The following is a 23,473-nucleotide window of genomic DNA, read 5'->3' on the forward strand; positions in this document are numbered from 1 at the left end:
CAACCCTCCAGTTCCCCCTTTAGCTTTCTCCACCAGTCAACTTACAGACTCTCAGCAATGACTAATGTCCGACCCTAGACCTTGCTCGCTGACCGTAGTCCACTCCATAGTCAGACATACCCTCTGCTCGGGATTGTCCCAAGATGGCTGATTGTAGTTAAGCTCTTGCACTTCATGCAGACTCCAGCCTTCACCGATGGTAACGACACCTCCCGAGTGACAGCAACCTCCTTTGATTTGACAGTAGGAAGTCCCCTTTATATGTTGATACAAAGTCATTTGGTTGGAAAATCACAGTGTGTTTGCCATGCAGGCAGCCTGGACAAGTTGTTGGTGTGAGATTAATATCAAGGATTGATCACTCCTGATGATCAGCTTGACTGTGTGTGCACGCACTAAGCAGCAAGTCACTATGGTAATACAGTGAGCATTCAGGCTTTGGCTGAAGCTCCATGCCAAAAGCCATGGCATGACAAGATAGAGAGCGTGCATGTTGGTATTAAGTGCTAAGAGAGCAAAGGAAGGGCCCTAAGATCTAGTCTGAGAGCTGGTGCTTGTCCCAATGTGCAAAGTGTCCTTGCAGCAGTTTACGAATGGTGGTTGCAGGTGCATCCTGAAGGTGCTGGGAGACCATCATTCATGGATGTGATGCGTGTCCAGCTGGTGCCCATAGAGTGTGTCTTGAAACATTATTGATGGTATCCAGAGTCATAGCCTAGAGTAACAAGTGACAAGCTGAAGTCACCAGGTACTCATTCTGACTTTCATATCAGGAATTGTTGGTCTAATTTGCTCCTGGTAGAATAGGAAGCTACATACAAAATTCAGTGTTAATGAGGCTGTTTCGCGAACAACCAATACCACTAATAGGTGCTTCTTGACTTCTTGCTTCAGAATCTCATTTCAACACCCAGAGCTGTTTTAAAATACGAATAGTCACGATATCACGAAGTATCTCACCCAAATTGTCTTGCAATTCTCCTAGATTTCTTACCCCAGCCCTTGTAGTTCAGACCCCTACAAAAATCCACCCATAGATTTTTTTATAAAAAGGTAGACGACAAGCAGCATTCTGTCACTTTATCTAAATGTTACAGATGCACCATCCAAATTTGTGCAGACTGAAAATGCTCAAAGAGCAGAACCTGTCTGCAACTAACTAAACCCCCTGTGGAGGCAAAAATATCAAGTCTAATCCACGCTCTGAAGAAAAGTTGAGGTCTTCAAAAGTTGCAGTCTTAGATGAACGTACCAGGTTCAGGTAAAATGTTCTGAGGGTCACCAAACCCGAAACATTAACTTTGATTTCTCTGCACAGGTGCTGCCAGATCTGTTGAGCTTTTCCAGCAGCTTCTGTTTTTGTTTCTGGTAAAATTTGTTTTTGTTCGAAATCTTATTTGGAATATTCGCTATTTCAACAAGGAAAATTGCTAGATTTTCAATTAAAAAAAAATCAGATTCAATTCATCCTTCAATAAACAATGTTGGGTTACCTGGGAAAACGTTAATATACAATGCACATATTTTAACATGTTATGACAACAGGAAGTCAGATTTATGGACAGGGAATATACGTGTGGGTAGATTTTAATGCAGATGTTAGAACTGAAAATTGAAATTAAACAATCTTTCTACTTTACGTTATCAGGACCTGCTTATTTTGTAGCCTCTGGACAGATCATATTTTAGCATTTCAATAATTTGAGCTTTTCACCATTTAGTTCCCTAAAGCTTGGAAACACTCTTTGAACATTTATCAATACTTCTATTATTTTACAGGAAAGGTGACCAAAACAATAAACAATAAAATTCTGTTGCTCCAGAATTTGTTTCACTAATGTTAAACTCAGTGTTCAAAAATAGCTGAATTCTCTATGTCACCAAATACTAAATTTCTTCTATTGGTTGCAACAAACCACACCAAATATGCCACGTGGGCCCATCAGAGTGTTTGATCTTAAATGGCAGAGGTGTACTTAATAAAACAAGCAGTGGGAACAACACTAAAACAAGTGCTAGTTACTGGATTAAAACTTGAGTAGAAGGTTTTGTCGGGATCCATAGTTGAACATGATACATGGTCAAATGACAGCCTTAAGCTCACTCTCATAGCAAGGTCCTCTAGCCCAAGTCAGGAATGGAAAATCTGAAAAAAAAATTAGAGTTTCCATCTGATATCTGTGAACCTGCAGGCAAAATCCAACAGGTGAAGGAACATTTTAACTACAGAGCAGAACATTCTGGAAAGATAATTTGATTGAAGCAAAAACCTCAAGCAAGTGGAGTAGCACCAGAGATGTGAGATAGAATAATTAAGCTAAAGGGATCAGAGGTTAAATGAAAGAATCAACTAGCCATACTAGTTGTCATAGGCTTGACAATAAACAATCTATAATGTGGACTGGAATGGAACCGTTTTAGTTTTAAATGATTATGACAAAGTATGTATATGTCACATGAAATGTACAGGAAGGGCACAGTATAAGCAACACTTTTAATAAATGTTTATACTGGTAAAAAATAAAAATGTACACACAAAATGCCTTTTCAGCAAAACAGCTCTTGAATTAAAATTCCCAGTATTTATTATCCAATTGCAGAACTGCAGAACAGTGTTCAAATAGGATCAACAGTCTTTTATACAGTTTAGTATGGAGGGAATACTATGACACATGATGATTTTAACAGGACTAACTACTTTATTGGACAGCACTGCAGAAGTTGGAACTTCAAAACTAGCAGTTTTAAAATTTGCCAATGAGATATGAGCCCAAATGTATCAGCTCATCCGTGAACATACAGCCATCCACATTCAAATTTGTCAGACATGAGACCCGGAAATTCAATAATCATTTTGGCTATTAAAAATGTTTTTCACATATCTGATTGCTTGCTGGGTGGTGGGAGAATGCAGTGGAGAAGGTGGGACAATGACAGCTACCTCTGTAGCTTTGGTCTATCCACGTATGAATTTCAATATTCAGCCAGAATAATATATTTTGGTATAAAAATATAAAAGTAAAAAGTGCAATGCAAAGTTTTTGGTAAGGATATGGGAGATTACATTAGGTTAAATCAGAGTAGACCATTCATGACCACATACTAGGTATTGAACATCTCAGTATTGAAACAATGAATTTTCTTTGTCTGCTCAAAGTCAATCAAACCTCTTAAAATATTTTGACATTTATTCTTTCATATCCTGTTTCATTGCCAGTTCAATTGTTACCAAATCTTTGCCACTGCTACTGTATAAACAGCCTGTAAACAAGCACATATTGCATGCAGGATCCTTGATCCACTTAGTGGTTCTACAATCTTGTGATATGATTCTAGTGTAAATTCTGCACATAAACAATGTTTGGGTGAATTAGCAATCAACCTAATAGAAACTACATTTGGGTTTGAATCACACTAAAAATAACAGAATGACTACTTTCTCTTTACTGGAAGCATTCAACATGAAGCGAATTTTGGACAGCACCAATAAAACTTTTGGTGTACTCCTTGTACATGAGCTCCTAGTTTGGCACTAATTTTGCTCAAACAAATGTTTTTTAAAAAGCATGTAAAAGAATTAGAAATTTAACAACCATGCAATAAATTATGTTCAGAGTTTAGAGTAACAATGGGAGAATTATTGTTAATTATGTCGACTTATAGTTAAACTGAATTTCTTTTCACAGTTACTGAAAAAATGCAGATCAGTTCCATTCTCTCGTACTGATATATTTCAATCCAAACATGAAAGTTGACCACTGGTGCATAAATTTCAGAATCCGAAAATAAACAGATTTTCTGAAGAAATTGAAGTAATAGATAAATATTCAAAGGGATCCGATTGGCTCCTATCAGGTTTACATTTTGCTGTTTGAATTAGTTGTGCGAATTAAGCCTATTTTTAAAAGAACAAAACCAGGAAGGTATTCAATAAACTATACCTACCTGTAGTCGCAATCTCCTTTAACTTTAAACAAACCTGGAGGCAATGTTATTACGAAACATTTACAGCGGAACTCGAATTTAAGAATGGTTTGGATAATAGCAACTTCAAGTAGGAATAAAGGAGTCGAAAGAAACTCAAGAATTATTCATAAACTACTAGAAAAATGAAATTTCATGTTTTGACAGAAGCTCCATGATGTGGTTTAGAGCAAATGCAGTTACATACTAATACAATATGGCTACAGTATTTTAAAGACATTTTATTACTGTACAATTCTATAGGGGTAGCGGATGGAAATTCAGCTGGGAACTGTATCAGCACAGTAACAGTACAGTATAGATACATAGGACAACAACTATTAATTTCCTGTGAAACTTTGAGCAAAGTTAACAGCTGGAGACCATCTGCACACCAATATAGAACATAATGGGAGGGAAGAAAATGTCTGATTTGTGTAATATACAAGAAGCCAAGGATCCCATTATTTTTTACTTAACCTTTGAAGAAAGAAACACATCTTGGAGAAAAGAAAAGATTTTGGTGCGAGTTATCACACATATTTGCAACACCATTTTAAAGTCACTTATTGATTGTGCAAGTAGTTAAATACAGAAGCTTAACATCTTATTTTGGGTTATAAGTTACATTTTTATTTTCTAACAATCTAAGAAGTTTGCAGCCATCAGCAGTTCCAGTGCTATCTCTGGTGCAATTGGAAATTCAGGAATCTCTGTAGAACTGTTGGTGTAGCGGACCTTGTAGGTAAAATACATGCATACTTTTGATAGCACATGGGATGGTATCTCACGAAAATTTACTTCATTTGTTTCATTTTCAGCAAACTGTCCTGAAAAATTAAAAACCAAGATTAAAATACTGCATTTAAGATTTTGATTATTCCTCAACAGGAAATGTTCGATCACACTCTAAGCCATCATGACTTTTCAAAAAAATAAATAAGACTCCTACAAAATAGTTACTCTTTCAACTTTCAACTCATACATACGTTTGGAAATGTCTACAGCCAGTTAGGAGGATAATGCTAAGACTTACAGCACTGTTGATACCAAATGTATTATAATAAAAAGCACCAGGTTTGTAATTTTCAATAATCATTCTTCTCATGCTTCTGTTCTCTAACTGTGCATCTTGTTCTGTATATCCTCCTCCAGTTGGAAGCATGGGAGATGGGAATATATTCCTGTATAAACTCTGCTGTAGAGCTCTCCAAGATTGAAAGACTAAACACACATTAACTTTGTTTTCCTTTAACAAAGCTATCAAGCAGCACTGGTTGAGAACTTAAAACTCAGTCGAGACATGTGGTTAAGCATCATTCAGGATGGATACCATCTCCAACTTAGTGATCCTGCTGCTTGAGCCAGTTCCTGAACTGTCAATAAAAGCTGTAATCCATTGTAGAGCTTAGAGTAAAAGGGTATATTTCTTTTCCCTTTCTGACCAAAACTCTTATTTTGTTGGCTAAGCAAATCTCTTTGTTGTCAGGAAGCTTTATTATGTAATTTACGAGGAACCTCGATTATCCGAATGTCAATAATCCGAATTTCGGATTATTCGAAGAAGATCTCAAGGTCTCGATAGAAATATTGCATCAAAAAGGTGATTCCAACACTGATCGTGTCTTTTGTTAACAATGATTAAAAATGAACCCAGCTTACTGAAATGCTGCCGAGAACAGTCCTGGGCATCGATAGGAGCACAGGCACCATCTCCACTGACTGCCCACTATCTCTCTCTCACTCTCTCTCTCCTTCCCCAAACTTTCCCTGGGGTTCTAGACAAGGGGGCACTGTAAACCCTCCTTCCCCAAATAATCTCTCCAACATTGTCCTGTACAGGGCAAAGGTGGAACTTGTCAAAAAGTTGCAGTAAAAAGGCTGTGTGTGTGTGTACGCATGTGCGTGCGTGTGCTATTTTGAGACTCACCCCCCAAAGGCACCAGCAATGTGGGCGGCACGGTGGCACAGAGACCTGGGTTCAATTCCCGCCTCAGGCGACTCTCTGTGTGGAGTTTGCACGTTCTCCCTGTGTCTGCGTGGATTTCCTCTGGGTGCTCCGGTTTCCTCCCACAGTCCAAAAATGTGCAGGTTAGGTAAATTGGCCAAGTTAAATTGCCCGTAGTGTTAGATGAAGGGGTAAATGTAGGGGAATGAGTCTGGGTGGGTTGCGCTTTGGCGGGTCGGTGTGGACTTGTTGGGCCGAAGGGCCTGTTTCCACATTGTAAGTAGTCTAGTCTAGTCTAATCTAGTCACTCTTACTATTGGTGTCCAGTTTGGCTGCCCTGGGGCGTGTTTGGGCGGAGCAGGGTGTGGGGGCGGAGGTGGACAGTGGGTGGGGGGAGATGGGGCCTCATAGGGGCAGGGCGGCCAGGTCCGATGGGGGGTGGGGGCGTGTGGGGTCCCACGTGCAGTGTGCTGCTGTCTAGTCTCCTGAATGGGGAGCGGACTTAGCAATTGCTCATTGCATTAATCCCATTGAACTGATTTTTGGGGGGGGGGGGGGGGGGGGGGGCTTCAGCAATGTGGCAGGTCCCTTACACACAAGTGTGTGTCTGCTCAGAAACGAACCCTGACACAGAGAGAAAGGCAGGCAGAGAGAGGAAAAAGGAAACTTCAGAAAACTCCAAGCCCCAGAGGAGAGGCATTGAATCAATTAACTGAATAATCAGTTATTCAAATACAATACTGCCCGCTCATTTCATTCAGATAATTGAGGTTCCCCTGAGTATGCAAGTACAGAGCAAATAGTGAATGCTGGAAATCAGAAATCAAAAGTGAAATTGCTGAAAAAAACTCAGCTGATCTAGCAGCATTCTCTTCTGAGGGTCACTGGACTCTTGTCTCTGAAAGCAAGAGTTAAAGGTCTAATTGTTCAAATTTAGGAGAATTCCGGCCATATTACGTGCAAGTTTTTAAAAAAAGAGAATGGTCAAACTTCATATATATGTGTGGCAAAAGGGGATTTCAAATTTGTTAAGCCAACCATTGATTGCTTCCAATCTGCTAAACTGGTCATGAATGCATAACATAACATTAGTTTTACGTAACTAATTCATTTACAGTGAATTTTGTCAGTTGATTTTCAAACATATGCATACAAAAACACTGAAGATAACAGCAATCTCCTAACATTATTTTCTCAAACAATTTCAGAACATAAACTATATTTAACCGCCTCCACTTTCTGCTTCTATTTTTAGTTATTAGTGCAAATCAAATTGTCTAATGGCTTCTGGCATTTACTTGTAAAATTAATTGTTGCTAGCTGAACTTCTGTGGTATGTTCATAGATAACCTCTAGCTCAGAATAAGTGGATATGCTATATTTTTTCTTGAATGTGTATATACACACCCTACATTGACCTGAAAATTCAAGGCAGTTTCAGGGGAATGGCAATCACTACTGCCAAGGTATATTAGCCACGTGGTCAGACAGAGAAATATCAGGAAAAAATCCATTTGGGAAAACACTTCACATCATTGATTGAGGTGTGACCATAACTAACTATAGATCTGAAACTATGTTCAACTCAGAAATAGCAATATCTATAATCAACATATTTATGCAGCATATCAATGGTTCCCCTGTTTTTTAGACGGCTAATCCATTATTTCAGCATTTAAGTTGTTCCTGTTGCCTGACGTACTGGGTGCTAAAATTTTAAATTAATCTTCAGGGTTTTGGTAAATAATGCAGTTCAGCCTAAATGACTGAGAAGGATGGTAAACAATCAGGCTTATAAAGCTCTCTATACAATATCTATTCTCTAATGGAAACTAAAACTTAAACATTCATGGATGAGGTTTTTTAAAAAAAAGCAGTAAATATGCATTTAGCTGACAATATTCTGTAATATTCAAATTGCACTTCAGTGCAGAGAAACTGGGAGAATTTTGTTGGAAATAAACTCGTCCACTTTCAGCTTCCACTTACTCTGTCTAGAAAATTATGTAAAATTCCAAAGCATATTAAGGTTAATCATGCATTTTTATTTAGGCTGCAAAAACATGTGTTGTAAATTAGGGCATGGGGATATGAAACAGGGTTAAGATATTTAGTAGTATAGCTAGCTGTGATGGTCTTGCACTGCTTATAATTAGCTATGATTAAAGATAGTTCTCCTCGAACCGTACCAATTACCTACATATATATGGTTCTGCCCATTTACAGAAGCCTCTTGAATATCACTTTACTTTTAAAAGCAAATAGTTTATTTCATAACAGGGTCGAGTTTGACAGGATGGGTGGAAGAATTTTGTTTCCTGTATTATTTCAGTCAGGAATCTGAACAAATGAGGATAGAGAAAATTCTCCTGCTAATCCTAAATTAGATGGGCAGACAGGAGGGAAAGTGGATTCAGAATTAGAAGTTTAAACGTATGGACTCTCAGACTCAGCTGCCCCATGTTACTAATTGTGGATAATTAAGTGAGAATACAACTTACCTGGGCCACTTAACATAGCTTTAATAGTGCCAGAGGTCAATGCATGTTCTCGCTTTACAATAAATTCATGGCCATCAGAGGAGATTAACTTTACATACATAGCATCAGGGCCTTCACAGCCACCATAGGTCCTCTCTTCCCCATCTATAAATGTCAACACAACATTTAATTAAAATTTATATAGCTCATTTAATTTAACTTGTTTCAAATCTGATATATACTAACATTAACATACAGGTTTTAAATTTGTGGAAATGTGTAATTTTAAGATTGAAACAGTGAATTGTAATATACGCTTACCTGATTTTTACATTTGAAACAGATGTAACGACAACAGATCAAATATAACAAACCTTTCAATTACTCACAGGATGTGGGCATTGCTGGCTAGACCTGCTTTTATTGACGCTTCCTAACTCTCCATGAGGTGATGCTGAGCTGCCTTGTTGAATCTCATGTGGTGTCAATACACCCAGAGCATTGTTTGTCAGAGCGGGGTCAGGACTTTGACCCAGCAACAATGAAGGAACAGTAGCGTAGTTCCAATTCAGCAATGATTGTGGCTTGGTGGGGATCTGGTGGTCCTAGCAGAACCCAAACAGAGTATCAGTGAGCAGGTCATTGCTGAGTAATTGTTGCTTGATGGTATATTGATGATACCTTTGCTGAGGATCTAGTTAGGGGGCATTAGTTGATTGGGTTGGATGGGGCATACCTGGGCAATTTTCCACATTGTGCAACAGATGCCAGTGTTGTAACTGCACTGGATCAGCTTGGTTAGGGCATAGCCAGTGCAGAAGTACAACCGTTCAATTGTCAAATGGAACTTTAAAACTTATATCTCTACTATAAAATACCCAAAAGATAAATATTGAATAAAATCTTCGTAGAAGCAGACAAATGTAGGAACAAATGCCCTCAGATTCAACATACAATACCTTCATGAATACAACAATTCATTTAGAAGTTTAGATAGTTACCTTATTTAACAGTTTGAATTGTTGCAATATGTAGGTAATCTAATCTAATCTAAAAACACTTTGAAAGGAACAGCATATTTATGCTGGTTGAAATATGTCATCTGGAAGCAAAGCTTCAACACTACTATTTGACACTGCTTAGCTCAGTTGGCTGAACAGCTGGTTTGCAATGCAGAATGATGCCAACAGCTTGGGTTCAATTCCTGCTCCGGGTGAGCCAATGTTGCCCTTCATCTGAGGTGTAATGACCCTCAGGTTAAACTCACCCCCAGTTGTCTCTTTCTCATGAGACATCAGCCCTATGGTGTTCTGCGACTATGGCAGCTTTGCTGTATAACATGATCAAATATAATACTTAGATTAACGCTTCAGCAGTTCAGCCAAATAGCACACTTAAAGTTATTTTATATACAGATATTATAGATAGCAGACAACCCAATTTGTAAATAAAGTTTGAAATGTTTGGAATGGGGAAGAATTTTATTTTCCAACTGATGGCCATCACATGGAAGCCAAATACTTGATGCGTAACTTAAATATCAGGTCAGCAACAACATGCTCAAGGTCTCAGTTCAATACAGTGCTGTAAAGCAATTTAACCTAATCAAAGAAGAACGACTAAATTAATGTGAATTAGTGGACCTGGAAGTGTAATACGGTACCATGAATGTTTTAACTTTCTGGGTGACATTGGAAATGCAAAATTATCGTTTGTGCAACAGTAAACCGTGTAGTGTTGGCCTTGAGTCATCTTCAGTCCAAAACAAGAGTGGTAAATTCTCTTCCTTGAAACGTATTGGTGAACAAAACTGAGTTATACAACAATCTTCAGTCTTCATAACCTTTTATTAAGTACCTAACCAAAAAAAGTACTAGATTTATTAAATTTCACTGTTTATCTTGGTGAGAATAAAATTCAGAATCACTGAACTACTAATGTTGTACAGAATTTCTAAACCTATATCCTTGATCCTAAGCACAATAAAAAAAAGTATGATTAAATGTGGTTTGCTAAACAAACGAATCAAGTTATTTTCCAGAATTCTTAGTGGAAAGCAAGCACCAATTGTACCGTTTTACAGCCTGAGCTGTATTTGAAAGTGAACTAGGAATGTAGGAACAGGTGCCAGTCATTCAGACACTGAAGGTTGTTCTGCCACTCAGAGGATTCTTGTGGTGTAGAGTCCATAGAAGGCCCAGTTCAAATCCCACCTGCACCAGAGGTGTGCCATACCATCTCTGCATAGGTCGATTTGAAAATATCTCAATTGGCCATTCAATACGATCAAGGCTGACCAGAGGTCTAGTTGATTCACTCACAGGGTCTATTGTCCAAACAAAATAATCTGTTGAAGTAGGAAGTGCTTTGTGCTAGGAGAAAGTGAGGACTGCAGATGCTGGAAATCAGAGTCGAGAGTGTGGTGCTGGAAAAGCACAGCCGGTCAGGCAGCATCCGAAGAGCAGGAGAATCGATGTTTCGAGCGTCATTCCTGATGAAGAGCTTATAATTGAAACATCGATTCTCCTGCTCTTTGGAGGCTGCCTGACTGGCTGTGCTTTTCCAGCATCACACTCTCGACAGTGCTTTGTTCTATCCCTCTCCACCTAAAATAGATGACCTTGTGGACAATGAAATCCCTTTGCCATAGTTTTGTCCATACACCTGTCAATATCTTGTAATTTCATACCTCCTTCTACTCCACTCAAGACTATCGTGTCATTGACAATTTTAGATAAGTTGCTATTACAGCATCTAGGTTATAAATAAGCATTGTGATTTAAAAAGTACACAAATATTAAAGAATGAGGTTCTGATTTTTTTAAACAGAATTCAACATGCAGTACACAGCATATGCTGATTTAAGAAAAACTACACACAACACATCACCCAACAAAGGTGCCAGGATAATACTTGCCCATTTTCAATAAAATGATGAACTCCCGCTTTTTTGAAAAATATCTTCAAATGGGATCCTAGAAGTTTAAAACAAAAGAAACAAATGATCTGTAAATAAGAGAGAAGTTTTTGCAATATACAAAAAAAAAACAATTATTTTTAGAGAAAGGTTATAATGGTACATCCAGGAATCACTTCACATGGTTTATAAAAGCAACCAGCTAATAGCTGTATCTAGATAAACATATAGCACAGTAATACAAACTAGAGAGAAGCCTGGATACAATTAAATTTAAACCATTTTCCCAATGCTCCATACAAGCTTGCTGAGATGCAACATATGCATAATAAAAATATGACTGATTTTAATCAAAGTGTACAAACACAACCTGAAAACTCTCAGGCTGTCTCATTCTTCTGAACAAGAATTAATTGAATAAAATATCTAACTGTGTTGGAGCAGGTGACTGAAGGCATCATCTGAGGCATCGTCGAAACTTCCATCTATTTGTTTGCTACCTCCATCAGCTCTACTAGCTGGTCTCACTTATCTTGTGTATTATAACACATCTAAACCTGCATTCTATCCACACTGGATGCCCAAATCTTCTGAAATGGGGAGAAATGTCCAACCCAACGTGCATTGCTGGGACTGTGAGGAAATGCATATAAGCACATACATATTTAAACTTTTGATTGTTGGTTTTAACCATGCTTGGGTAGCTCTAGGATTGGCCAGATACATAGAAAGTTGAGCTGCTTCCACCATTGTCAACCTGTTTTTTGCATAAGATTGCTTATTGGAGGTATAAAAGCTGCTCAGCAGCATAACTACAAGCAAATCAGCTGAACATCAAAACAATCTAACACCTACATTAGCCCTAACCACACACCCAGTTATGTTCACCTCCCTCTCCCTGTGAGGCTTCCTGCCCCCTTTACCTTTACTACGTACATGCTCTCCTCCTGCCCAGACCTCAACCCCCTCTGCACCACAGATAGAAATCCCACACTGTGCCACAGAAAATACTCACCCCACGCTGTACTCCGTCTCTCAACTCAATTCCTGGATTTCCTGACTTTTGTCTGGTTGATGTTAGTTTGAATTGCAACAAGGAGTGCTGCTATTGGTGTAAGGGGTGTCAACTTGGGAGAGGGAGAGGGAGGGGCAAACACAAGTTGGGGGGGAGGGGTCATAGGATGATAAAAACATTCTCAGGGTAGCCATGCACATTGAGAGCGCGCAGGTGAGTGGATTTGCACTCGTGGGTGGGGGTTGAGGGAGGTGGTGAAAACTATCAGGAGTTTATGATGGGGCATGAATATTGGTGGATGAGCAGTCAGTCAACAAAAAAAAATTGCTGGTCACTAATCAATTAGTAATTAAAGATACTATTTTGGAAAACATTTTTACCGACTATTATGGCTGGAAATAGTACTTTTAATCATAAGCTTTGGGGCATTTGAAGTCTTACTTAGCAGAATCTAGCAGCTGATGCCGTAAAAACAGGGTGCGGTGGTATGTATCTCCCCCAATTATCCTGCGTTAGGCACAAACAGATGGATTTCAAGTATGTTTTACATTTCAGAAGAATCTGGGATCAGACGTCCAGGCCAGAAACGCAGTACTGGGGTTGCAGCTTTGAAAAGTAGGAACAGAGTGGCAAATGATAGTGATCGCTACACATCGGAAAATTGCTATTTTGACAATCGTTGCCACCTATTCTGACCTACCTTGGTTCCCAAATCCCCAAGACACCAAATTTAAAACTCTCATCCTTTCATTTACATCTTGTAATGGTTTCAACTTTTCCTGAAATAACTCCAAACTCCCCAAGCTCTTTTACCTGACTCCCACCTTCTGTGTACCCCAATCCTTTCATCCCTTCCTGCTGTCAGACAGTGCTCTGGAGATGTCTTCCTAAATTTGTTACAGCTTATCATCTCATTAATAACCGTCCTTAAAAACACACTTTATGGCATTCTTCTAATCTCTCTATGTTTTTGTTTGTCATCCATATTTTTTCTCATACTTCAGAAATACCTTGAGATAAGCATAGAGAAGCAAAATTATCTGGGGAGGAAATTCTCCAGCTTCGAGCCGAGTCAGCTGAAGGCACGGCTATCGATAGTGGAATGAACCAAGTGGGAAGATGTACAAGAGACTCAAATATAGGAGCAGGTTTGTTTTTGTAGGCCTGATGAAGACTACAGAGCTAGAAAGGGCCAGTGCTGGGGGAACTTGAACAAAGCACTTGGTGCAAGTTAGGATATGGTCAGCAGAAGTTTGGATCCATTCGAGTTTAAATCCTTTACACCCCAGAATCATTTGAGAATCGATGTGACACTGCAATGTTTGATTTCTCACGTATACTGAGATAGTGAAAAGTTTACAGGCAGATTGGATTGGGCTCTGTTCAGTCTTTCTGGATGGATATGCTGGGATACTCAAATAGCCCTCACTGTAGTTAGCTTGTGGTTCAAAATTTGAGATATTTGAATCCAACACATTAGAAGAGATTGCTCAAGTCTGAAAGGTACTCCAAGTTCCAGCAGTGGAAGGTTTCATGAATAGTGTTATCAAGCAGCACGTGCTCAAAAAGCTGCTCAAAATTGGGTTTTGCCATGGTCATTCAGGTCCTGATGTCACTAAATTTGGTTCAAACACAGACAAAGAAATTGAATTCCAAAGGCAAGCTGGCATCAAGGTTGCATCCAACTGAGTGTGGCATCAAGGAGTCCTCACAAAACTAAAACCAATGGGTATCAGGGGGCAAACTCTCTGCTCGTTGGAGTCATGTCTGGCATACAGGATGATGATTAAGGCTGTTGGAAGTCAGTCATCTCAGCTCCAGGACATGTCCCCAAGAGATCTTCAGGGTAGTGTCCTAGGTTCAGCCATCTTCAACTGATTTACCGATGACCTTCCCTCCAGTAAAAGGTCAGAAAGGAGGATGCTCACTAGTGATTGCACAATATTCAGCACCATTCACAACTGCTCAAATACAGAAGCAGTCCACGTTCAAATGCAGCAAGATCTGGACAACATCTAGACTTGTGCTGACAAGTGTCGAGAATGTGGCGCTGGAAAAGCACAGCAGTCAGGCAGCATCCGAGGAGCAGGAGAATCGACATTTCGGGCATAAGCCCTTCACCAAGAATAAGGCTTGTGGGTCGAGGCTGAGAGATAAATGGGAAAGGGGTGGGGTTGGTGGGGTGGGGGGGCGGTAGCTTGGAAAGCAGTAGGTGGATGAAGTTGAGGGGGAAAGTGATAGGTCAGAGGGGGCAGTGATGGACAGGTCCGGAGACAGGTGCCGAGTTAGAGGCTTGGGACTAGGATAATGTGGGAGGGGAAATGACGAAGCTGTTGAAATCCACATTTATCCCGCCATCCCTTATTCCCAATTCCTCCACCTCTATCGCATTTGTTCCCAGGATGACCAATTCCACCTCAAAGTCCCAGATGGCCTCCTTCTTCCACGATCGCTATGTCCCATGTGGTTGACGATGCCCTCCAGCGCATCTCCTCCACTTCACGCACCACTGCCCTTGAACCCCACCCCTCCCAACGCAACAAGGACAGAACAACCCTGGTCCTCACCTTTCACCCCACCAACCTTCGCATACAATGCATCATCCTCTGCCACTTCCGCCACCTCCAAAAGCAACCAACCACCACCAGAGATCTATTTCCCTCCCATCCCCGATCAGCGTTCCAGAAAGACCATTCCCTCTGCGACTCCCTCGTCAGGTCCACATCCCCCACCAGCCCACACCCCACTCCTGGCATCTTTCCCTGCCACCGCAGGAAGTGCAAAACCTGCGCCCACACCAACTCCCCTCACCTCCATCCAAGGCCCCAAGGGATCCTTTCATATCCGTCAGAAGTTCACCTGTACCTCTACCAATGTCATCTACTGCATCTGTTGCACCCGGTGTGGTCTCCTCTACATCGGGGAGACCGGTCGCTTTCTTGTGGATCGTTTCAGAAAACATCTCTGGGACACCTGCACCCACCAACCCCGTGGCTGAACACTTCAACTCCCCCTCCATGAAGGACATACAGGTCCTGGGCCTCCTCCACTGCCAAACCATTACCACCCGATGCCTGGAGGAGGATCGCCTCATATTCCGCCCTGGGACCCTGCAACCACACACGATAAATGTGGATTTCAACAGCTTCCTCATTTCCCCTCCGCCAACATTATCCCAGTCCCAAGCCTCCAACTCAGCACCACCCTCCGCACCTGTCAATCAGTGCCCCCTCTGACCTATCACCTTCTCCCTCTCTTCATCCAACTATCGCTTTCCTAGCTACCTCCTGTCAACTCTATTTCCCTCCCATTTATCTCTCAGCCCCGACCCACAAGCCTCATTCCTGATGAAGGGCTTATGCTCGAAAAGTCGATTCCTCTGCTCCTCAGATGCTGTCTGACCTGCTGTGCTTTTCCAGCACCACACTCTCGACTCTGATCTCCAGCATCTGCAGTCCCCTCTTTTTCCTTGTACTGACAAGTGGTGATTAATATTTGTGCCACATAAATTTCAGGGAATTGCCATCTCCAGTGAGACAATCTAACCATTGCCCTTTGACATTCAATGGAGTTGCTTTCAATGAATCACCCACTATCAACATCCTTGGGTTTACCATTGACCTGAAAGTCAACTGGACTTCCCACAAAAATATAGTGGCCAGAAGAGCAGGTCAGAGGCTAGGAATATTGCGGCAAGTAACTCATCGCCTGACTTCCCAAAGCCTCTCTATCATTGACAAAGCAGAAGTCAGAATGTGATGGAATACGTTCCACTTGCCTGAAAAGGTGTTGCTCCAACAGCACTCAAGAACCTTGACTCCACCCAGGACAAAGCAGCCACTTGACACCACATCCATACTCCCTCCACCACCCATTATCCATAGTAGCAGTGTGTACTACTATCTATAAGATGTACTGCAGAAATTCACCAAATATCTTTACACAGCATCTTCTAAACCCACTACCATTTCCATCTAGAAGGACAATGACAACAAATATATGAAAACAAGAAGGCAGATTACTCCCTGAATAACTGTAAATTGGGAGAGGGGAATGTGCAGCAGGACCTGTATGGCCTTGTGCACCAGTCGTGAAGGTAAGCATGCAGGTGCAGCAGGTGTAATGAAGGCAAATGGTATGATGACCTTTATTGCATGGGGCTTAGAGACATAGAGATGTGCAGCATGGAAACAGACCCTTCGGTCCAACCTGTCCGTGCCGACCAGATATCCCAACCCAATCTAACCCCACCTGCCAGCACCCAGCCCATATCCCTCCAAACCCTTCCTACTCATATACCCATCCAAATGCCCCTTAAACGTTGCAATTGTACCAGCCTTCACCACTTCCTCTGGCAGCTCATTCCAGAAACATACCACCCTCTGTGTGAAAAAGTTGCCTCTGAGGTCTCTTTTATATCTTTCCCCTCTCACCCTAAACCTATGCCCTCTAGTTCTGGACTCCCCCACCCCAGGGAAAAGACTTTGCCTATTTACCCTATCCATGCCCCTCATAATTTTGTAAACCTCTATAAGGTCACCCCTCAGCCTCCGACGCTCCAGGGAAAACAGCCCCAGCCTGTTCAGCCTCTACCTGTAGCTCAGATCCTCCAACCCTGGCAACATCCTTGTAAATCTTTTCTGACCCCTTTCAAGTTTCATAACATCTTTTCGATAGGTAGACCAGAATTGCACGCTATTTTCCAACAGTGGCCTAACCAATGTCCTGTACAGCTGCAACATGACCTCCCAAATACTGTACTCAATACTCTGACCAATAAAGGAAAGCATACCAAACGCCTTCTTCACTATCCTATCTACCTGCGACTCCACTTTCAAGGAGCTATGAACCTGCACTCCAAGGTCTCTGTTCAGCAACACTCCCTGGGACCTTACCATTAAGTGTATAAGTCCTGCTAAGATTTGCTTTCCCAAAATGCAGCACCTCACATTTATCTGAATTAAACTCCATCTGGTACATCTCAGCCCATTGGCCCATCTGATCAAGATCTTGTAATCTGAGGTAACCCTCTTCGCTGTCCACTACACCTCCAATTTTGGTGTCATCTGCAAACTTACTAACTGTACCTCTTACGTTCACATCCAAATCATTTATGTAAATGACACAAAGTAGAGGACCTAGCACCGATCTTTGTGGCACTCACTGGTCACACGCCTCCAGTCTGAAAAACAACCCTCTACCACCACCCTCTGTCTTCTACCTTTGAGCCAGTTCTGTATCCAAATGGCTAGTTCTCCCTGTATTCCATGAAATCTGACCTTGCTAATCAGTCTCCCATGGGGGACCTTGTCAAATGCCTTACCATATAGATAACATCTACCGCTCTGCCTTCATCAATCCTCTTTGTTACTTCTTCAAAAAACTCAATCAAGCTTGTGAGACATGATTTCCCATGCACAAAGCCATGTTGACTATCCCTAATCAGTCCTTGCCTTTCCAAATACATGTACATCCTGTCCCTCAGGATTCCCTCCAACAACTTGCCCACCACTGAGGTCAGGCTCACTGGTCTATAGTTCCTTGGCCTGTCCTTACCACCCTTCTGAAACAGTGGCACCACGTTTGCTAACTTCCAGTCTTCCAGCACCTTGCCTGTGACTATCGATGATACAAATATCTCAGCAAGAAGCCCAGCAATCACTTCTCTAGCTTCCCACAGAGTTCTCGGGTACACCTGATCAGGTCCTGGGGATTTATCCACTTTTACCCGTTTCAAGACATCCAGCACTTCCTCCTCTGTAATACGGACATTTTGCAAGATGTCACCATCTATTTCCCTACAGTCTATATCTTCCATATCCTTTTTCACAGTAAATACTGATGCAAAATACTCATTTTGTATCTCCCCATTTTCTGCGGCTCCACACAAAGGCTGCCTTGCTGATCTTTGAGGGGCCCTATTCTCTCCCCAGTTACCCTTTTGTCCTTAATGTATTTGTAAAAACCCTTTGGATTCTCATTAATTCTATTCGCCAAAGCTATCTCATGTCCCCTTTTTGCCCTCCTGATTTCCCTCTTAAGTATACTCCTACTTGCTTTATACTCTTCTAAGGATTCACTCGATCTATCCTGTCTGTACAGGAGCAGGAAGGTATCGTTATAGTTATACGGGGTGTTGGTGAGGTCACACGAAAATATTGTGGGCAGCTTTGGTGTCCTTTTCTGAGGAGGGATGCGCTTGCTCTCAAGGAAGTGCAACGAAGGTTTACCAGGCTGATTCTGGGGATGGCGGGACTGACGTATGAGGAGAGATTGAGTAGGTTAGGACTGTTTTCTCTGCAGTTCAGATGAATTGGGGGGGGTTCTCTTACAGACTTATAAAATCCTAACAGGACTAGACAGGGTAGATGCAGGGAGGATGTTCCTGATGGTGGGTGTGTCCAGAACCAAGGGTCACAGTCTGAGGATTCAGGGGTAGACCATTTAGGACATAGGATGAGGATTCATTTCTTCACCCAAAGAGTGGTGAGCCTGTGGAATTCATTACCAAAACATTGAATATATTCAAAAAGCGGAAAGATATAGCACTTGGGGTGAATGGGATCAAAGGTTATGGGGAGAAAGCAGGATTAGGCTATTGAATTGGACAATCAACCATGATCATAATGAATGGTGGAACATGGTTGAAGTGCCAAATGGCCTCCTCCCGCTCCTATCTTCCATGTGTCTATGTGAACCCCACCTCCTGCAAACACCCTCCAAGCTACTCACCATCCTGACTTGAAAATATATCATTGTTCCTTCACTGTCGCTGGATAAAAGTCCTGGAATTCCGTCCCTAAGGGTATTGCAGGTCAACCCACAGCAGGTAGACTGCAATGGTTCAAGAAAGCAGCTCACACCACCAACTTCTCAAGGGCAACTAGGGATGGGAAACCAGTGATGTCCACATCCCACACGTAAATAAAAAAAAACAGAAATCTGACTTAGCATCAGTGACTTCCTGAGCTGGCTTGCTTTTTATTCTCTTATTCGGTCTTGGGATGTGGGGATCACAGGCGAAGCCAGTATTTGTTGCACATCCATAAATATCTTTGAACTAAGTAGCGTTCTAGGTCATTTCAGAGGACAGTTAAGGAGTCACATGCAGGCTAGACCAGGTAAGGATGGCAGATTTCCCTCCCTAAAGGATATTACTGAACTAGATGGGTTTTTCGAACAATTGGTAATTGTTTCACGGTCACCATTACTGAGATTAGCTCTCAATTATAGATTTAGAGCCATGAAAATCCATAGCACACGAAAAGAACCTTCAGCCCACTGCATCCATACAGGCGAAAAACAACCACCTAATTATTCTGATCCCATTTTCAAGCACTTGGCCCATTGCCCTGTATTCCTCCGTGCACATCTAAATATTTCTTAAATGTTATGAGGATTTCTGTCTCTACGACCCTAACAGGTACAGAATTCCACATTTTCACCTTCTTCTGGCTGAAAACGTTTTTCTTCATCTCTATTCTTCTGCTCCTTATCTTAAATCTAATCACTCCATTATAAAGGGAAATGTCGTTCTGTGTCATCCCTATCTATGCCCCTTATAATTTAATATATCTCAATCATGTACATTTTCAATTTCCTCTGTTCTAAGGAAAACAACCTCAGTCTGGCTGATCTCTTTTTATAACAAACTCTCTAGCTCAGGCAATATCCTGGTAAATTTCCTCTGTACTCTCTCCAGTGCTATCATGTCCCTGCTAAAATATGGATTCCAGAACTGCATACAATACTCTTCTTATGGCTGTACCAACATTTTATACACTTGCAGCATGACCTCTCAGCTCTTAAACTCTATGCCTCAGCTAGTAAAGGCAAGTATACCATGACTTCTTAACCATTTCAACCAGTTGTCCTAATACCTTAACAGATTGATGTACATGCATCCTAAGACCCCATTGACCCCTGATACTTCAAAGGGTCTTGCAGGTCATCATGTATCAACTGGATTTAAATTCAACCAACTGCAACAGTAAATTTGAACCTGTGTTCCTACGGTATTAGCCTAGAGAACTGGATTTCTAGTCCCTAACATTATCACATGCCAAGGGTTCTAAGTTAATCTTTGTGTCAAAATGCAAATACACACATGCACAACAGCCAAAAAAAACTCCACAATCAAATCTGAGACTCAGCCCATTTCCTATATATGGTGTTACAAATAAGTTTAGAAATTGTTGATTTCCAAGTTCCTTTTGGGTGCTAGTGTGTAGGATTGTAATGCAAAGAAAAACATACAAACAAGGAATAACAATTAGCCCTTTGAGCTTGCTCCACAATCAAACAAAATCATGCCTGATTATATTTAAACCACAACTCTACCCTGATAATCAAGAATTACCTACATGTGGCTTAAAAATATTTAAAGATACTGCTTCTACTGCTTTTTGAGGAAGGTAATTTCAAAGACACTCACCCCTCAGAATCCCCTCATCTTTGTCTTAAATGAGCGACCCCTTATTTTTGAACTATGACCCCTAGTTTTAGATTGCCTAAAGAGGAAACATCCTTTCAACATCACCTGGTCAATCCCTCAGGATCTTATGTTTCAAACATCCTTTCAATATCACCTGGTCAAGTCCCTCAGGATCTTAAGTTTCAATTAAGTCATCTCAGACTCTTCCAAACTTTAGAGGATACAGGCCTTGCTTGTCTTGCCTTTCTTTATATGGCAATCCATTAATTTCAAGTATCAGTTCAGTCAACGTTCTCTGAACTGCTTCCAATGCATTAACATCCTTCAGTGAGTACAGTGACCAGTACTGAACACAGTATTCCAGATGCATAACTGAAGCATAACCTTCCTCCTCTTCCATTCAATTCCCCCTACATTCCCGATTACTTGCTGTTTCTCCATATTAATATTCTGCAATTCATGTACTTAGACACCAAGATCTCACTTCATCCTCTCACTATTTAGGTAAGGTACTTCTTTTTTATTCTTTCTGCCAAAATGAACAATCTCAGATTTTCCTACATTGCAGGAGAAAGTGAGGACTGCAGATGGTGGAGAGTCAGAGTTGAAACGTGTGGTGCTGGAAAAGCACAGCAGGTCAGGCAGCATCCAAGGAGCAGGAGAGTCGACATTTCGGGCATTAGCCCTTCATCAGGAATCAAGGGCTTATGCCCGAAATGTCGAGTCTCCTGCTCCTCAAATACTATCTGACCTGCTGTGCTTTTCCAGTGCCACACTTTTCAACTCTGATTCTCCAATATCTGCAGTCCTCACTTTCTTTCCCACATTGTATTGTATTTGCCAAATTTTTGCCCACTCACTTAGCAAACCTGTATTCCTTTGTAGGCTCCTTATGTCCTCTTCACAACTCACTATACTCTATTTACCTTTGTGTTATTAGCAAAGTTAGCTACTGCACCTTCAGTCCCTTCATCCAAATCATTTATATAAATTGTAAAGAGTTGAGGCCCCAGCACTGAAAAGACTCATTCACTCCTACTCTCTAATTCCTGTTAGCCAGCCGATCTTCTATCCATGCCAGTAGCTTATCCTCTGTGCCATGAGCTTTCTGTAATAACTTTTGATGTGTCGCATTATCAAAGGCTTTCTGGAAATCTAAGTACAAAACATTCATTGGTTCCCCTTTATTTAAAGTATAAGTTACATTTTCAAAAGGACTCCAATAAATTAATTAAATGTGAGTGCCCTGTTATATTGTCTTTAAATACAGCTTCTAACATTTTTGAATTTGAAATAATATGTAACTCAATACATTGTTACAACACTACTAATACACCATTTTAATATAATCCTGCATAAGCAGCACAATTTAGATTGTAATTTCAAGAAAACATACATAAATGTAATGAACAATGAGCTCCAGTTTCAAAAGACAACCAGTGTAGTTAGTTACTGAAGCTACTTGTGTGAGGAATAAAACAACATAGCTTTCAGAACCAGAATATTTCAAGTTGATGGCAGAAAATAGGCAAAACTAGAACAAATCTGCATTATGAATTTGGCTACAGAACAGCTACAAATAACTTCTGATACAGAACTGACTCAGAATGCACTTCCACAAAATTGTGGTTTTTGTTTAAAAGCAAAGACATTACAGCCATTTAAAATTTAATTTACTCAACGCAGCCAAGACAGGACATCCTCAAAGTTGTGCCCAAATTCTAAGGTTAGTAAAGCAAAACTTGAGGACAGGGTAACCTTTCCTCCAACCCGAACTCTCATCTTGAGCATAAAATCTAGGTTGTTATTTCCATGCAGTATAAAAGAAGTGCTATGTTATCAGAAACGCTGAATTTAATTGGCTTGTTAAAACGGAATTATGATCTACATTCCTCTCAAACAAATCTTTGTGCAAGGTGGTTATTCTATTTCTCCATACAACAATAAATGCATAAAATAAATGAAAAACAAGGAACATCTGTGATTTGCTTTACAAGAAAAAAAAAATTTGCAGTTAGATCATAGTGAAACTTTTCAGTTTCAGTGCTTCCCAATCAAAAATGATCATAATTCTATGAGTTTTAAATGGTTATGGAAAAGGATAAGAGTTCCACAAAAGTTCAAGTTCTTAATTGGAGTAAGGCAAATTTTTATGGTATGAGACAAGAACTTTCAAAAGTTAATTAGAGTAGACTGTTCACAGATAAAGGGACAACTGACAAGTGGGAAGCTTTCAAAAGTGTGACGAGTGTTCAGAGAGATTATGTTCCCGTTAGGTTGGTATGACTAGGGAACAATGGATAAATAAAGATATTGAGGTTCTAGTCAAGAATAAGAAATAACCATATATTAGATATAGACAACTGGGATCAAATTAATCTATTGAAGAGTATGGGGGGGGGGGGGGGGGAAAGGGGCATTCTTCAGAGCGAAATCAGGAAGGCAGAAGGCATTGAGATAGCCATGACAGATATGTTAAGGATAATCCAAAGAGATTAATACTTTAAGAACAAAACAGCAATGAGAGAGAATAGAGCCCCTTAATGATCAACGAGGTTGTCTATGTGTTGAACCTCACGACTTAGGAGACACTAAATGAATATTTTGTGTCAGTTTTTATTGTGGAGAAAGAAATTGAGGCTAGGAAGCTTGGCGAGACAAATATTGATGTTTTGAAAACAGTTCACATTACAGAAGAGGAAGTCTTAGCAAACAA

General features: G+C 40.7%; 1 protein-coding gene across 2 annotated transcripts in view; it reads right to left on the bottom strand.

Moving 5' to 3' along the window:
* Window positions 1-2,562: 2,562 nt before the first annotated feature.
* The window catches only part of eloca (elongin C paralog a), a 29,781-nt gene continuing 8,870 nt past the window's right edge, over window positions 2,563-23,473 (bottom strand). For both annotated transcript variants that reach the window (XM_087985973.1, XM_087985974.1), the window contains exons 2-4: window positions 11,309-11,366; window positions 8,413-8,556; window positions 2,563-4,793 (exon numbers count right to left, since the gene is read on the bottom strand). In XM_087985973.1, coding sequence (XP_087842099.1) covers window positions 4,603-4,793; window positions 8,413-8,556; window positions 11,309-11,312 — 339 coding nt within the window. In that variant the 5' untranslated portion in view covers window positions 11,313-11,366 and the 3' untranslated portion in view covers window positions 2,563-4,602. The remainder of the gene's footprint in view (window positions 4,794-8,412; window positions 8,557-11,308; window positions 11,367-23,473) is intronic.

The sequence above is a fragment of the Chiloscyllium plagiosum genome, unplaced genomic scaffold, assembly GCF_037043375.1.
Source record: "Chiloscyllium plagiosum isolate Xiang-an unplaced genomic scaffold, Cpla_swu_hap1 HiC_scaffold_4, whole genome shotgun sequence".
Classification (NCBI taxonomy): domain Eukaryota; kingdom Metazoa; phylum Chordata; class Chondrichthyes; order Orectolobiformes; family Hemiscylliidae; genus Chiloscyllium; species Chiloscyllium plagiosum.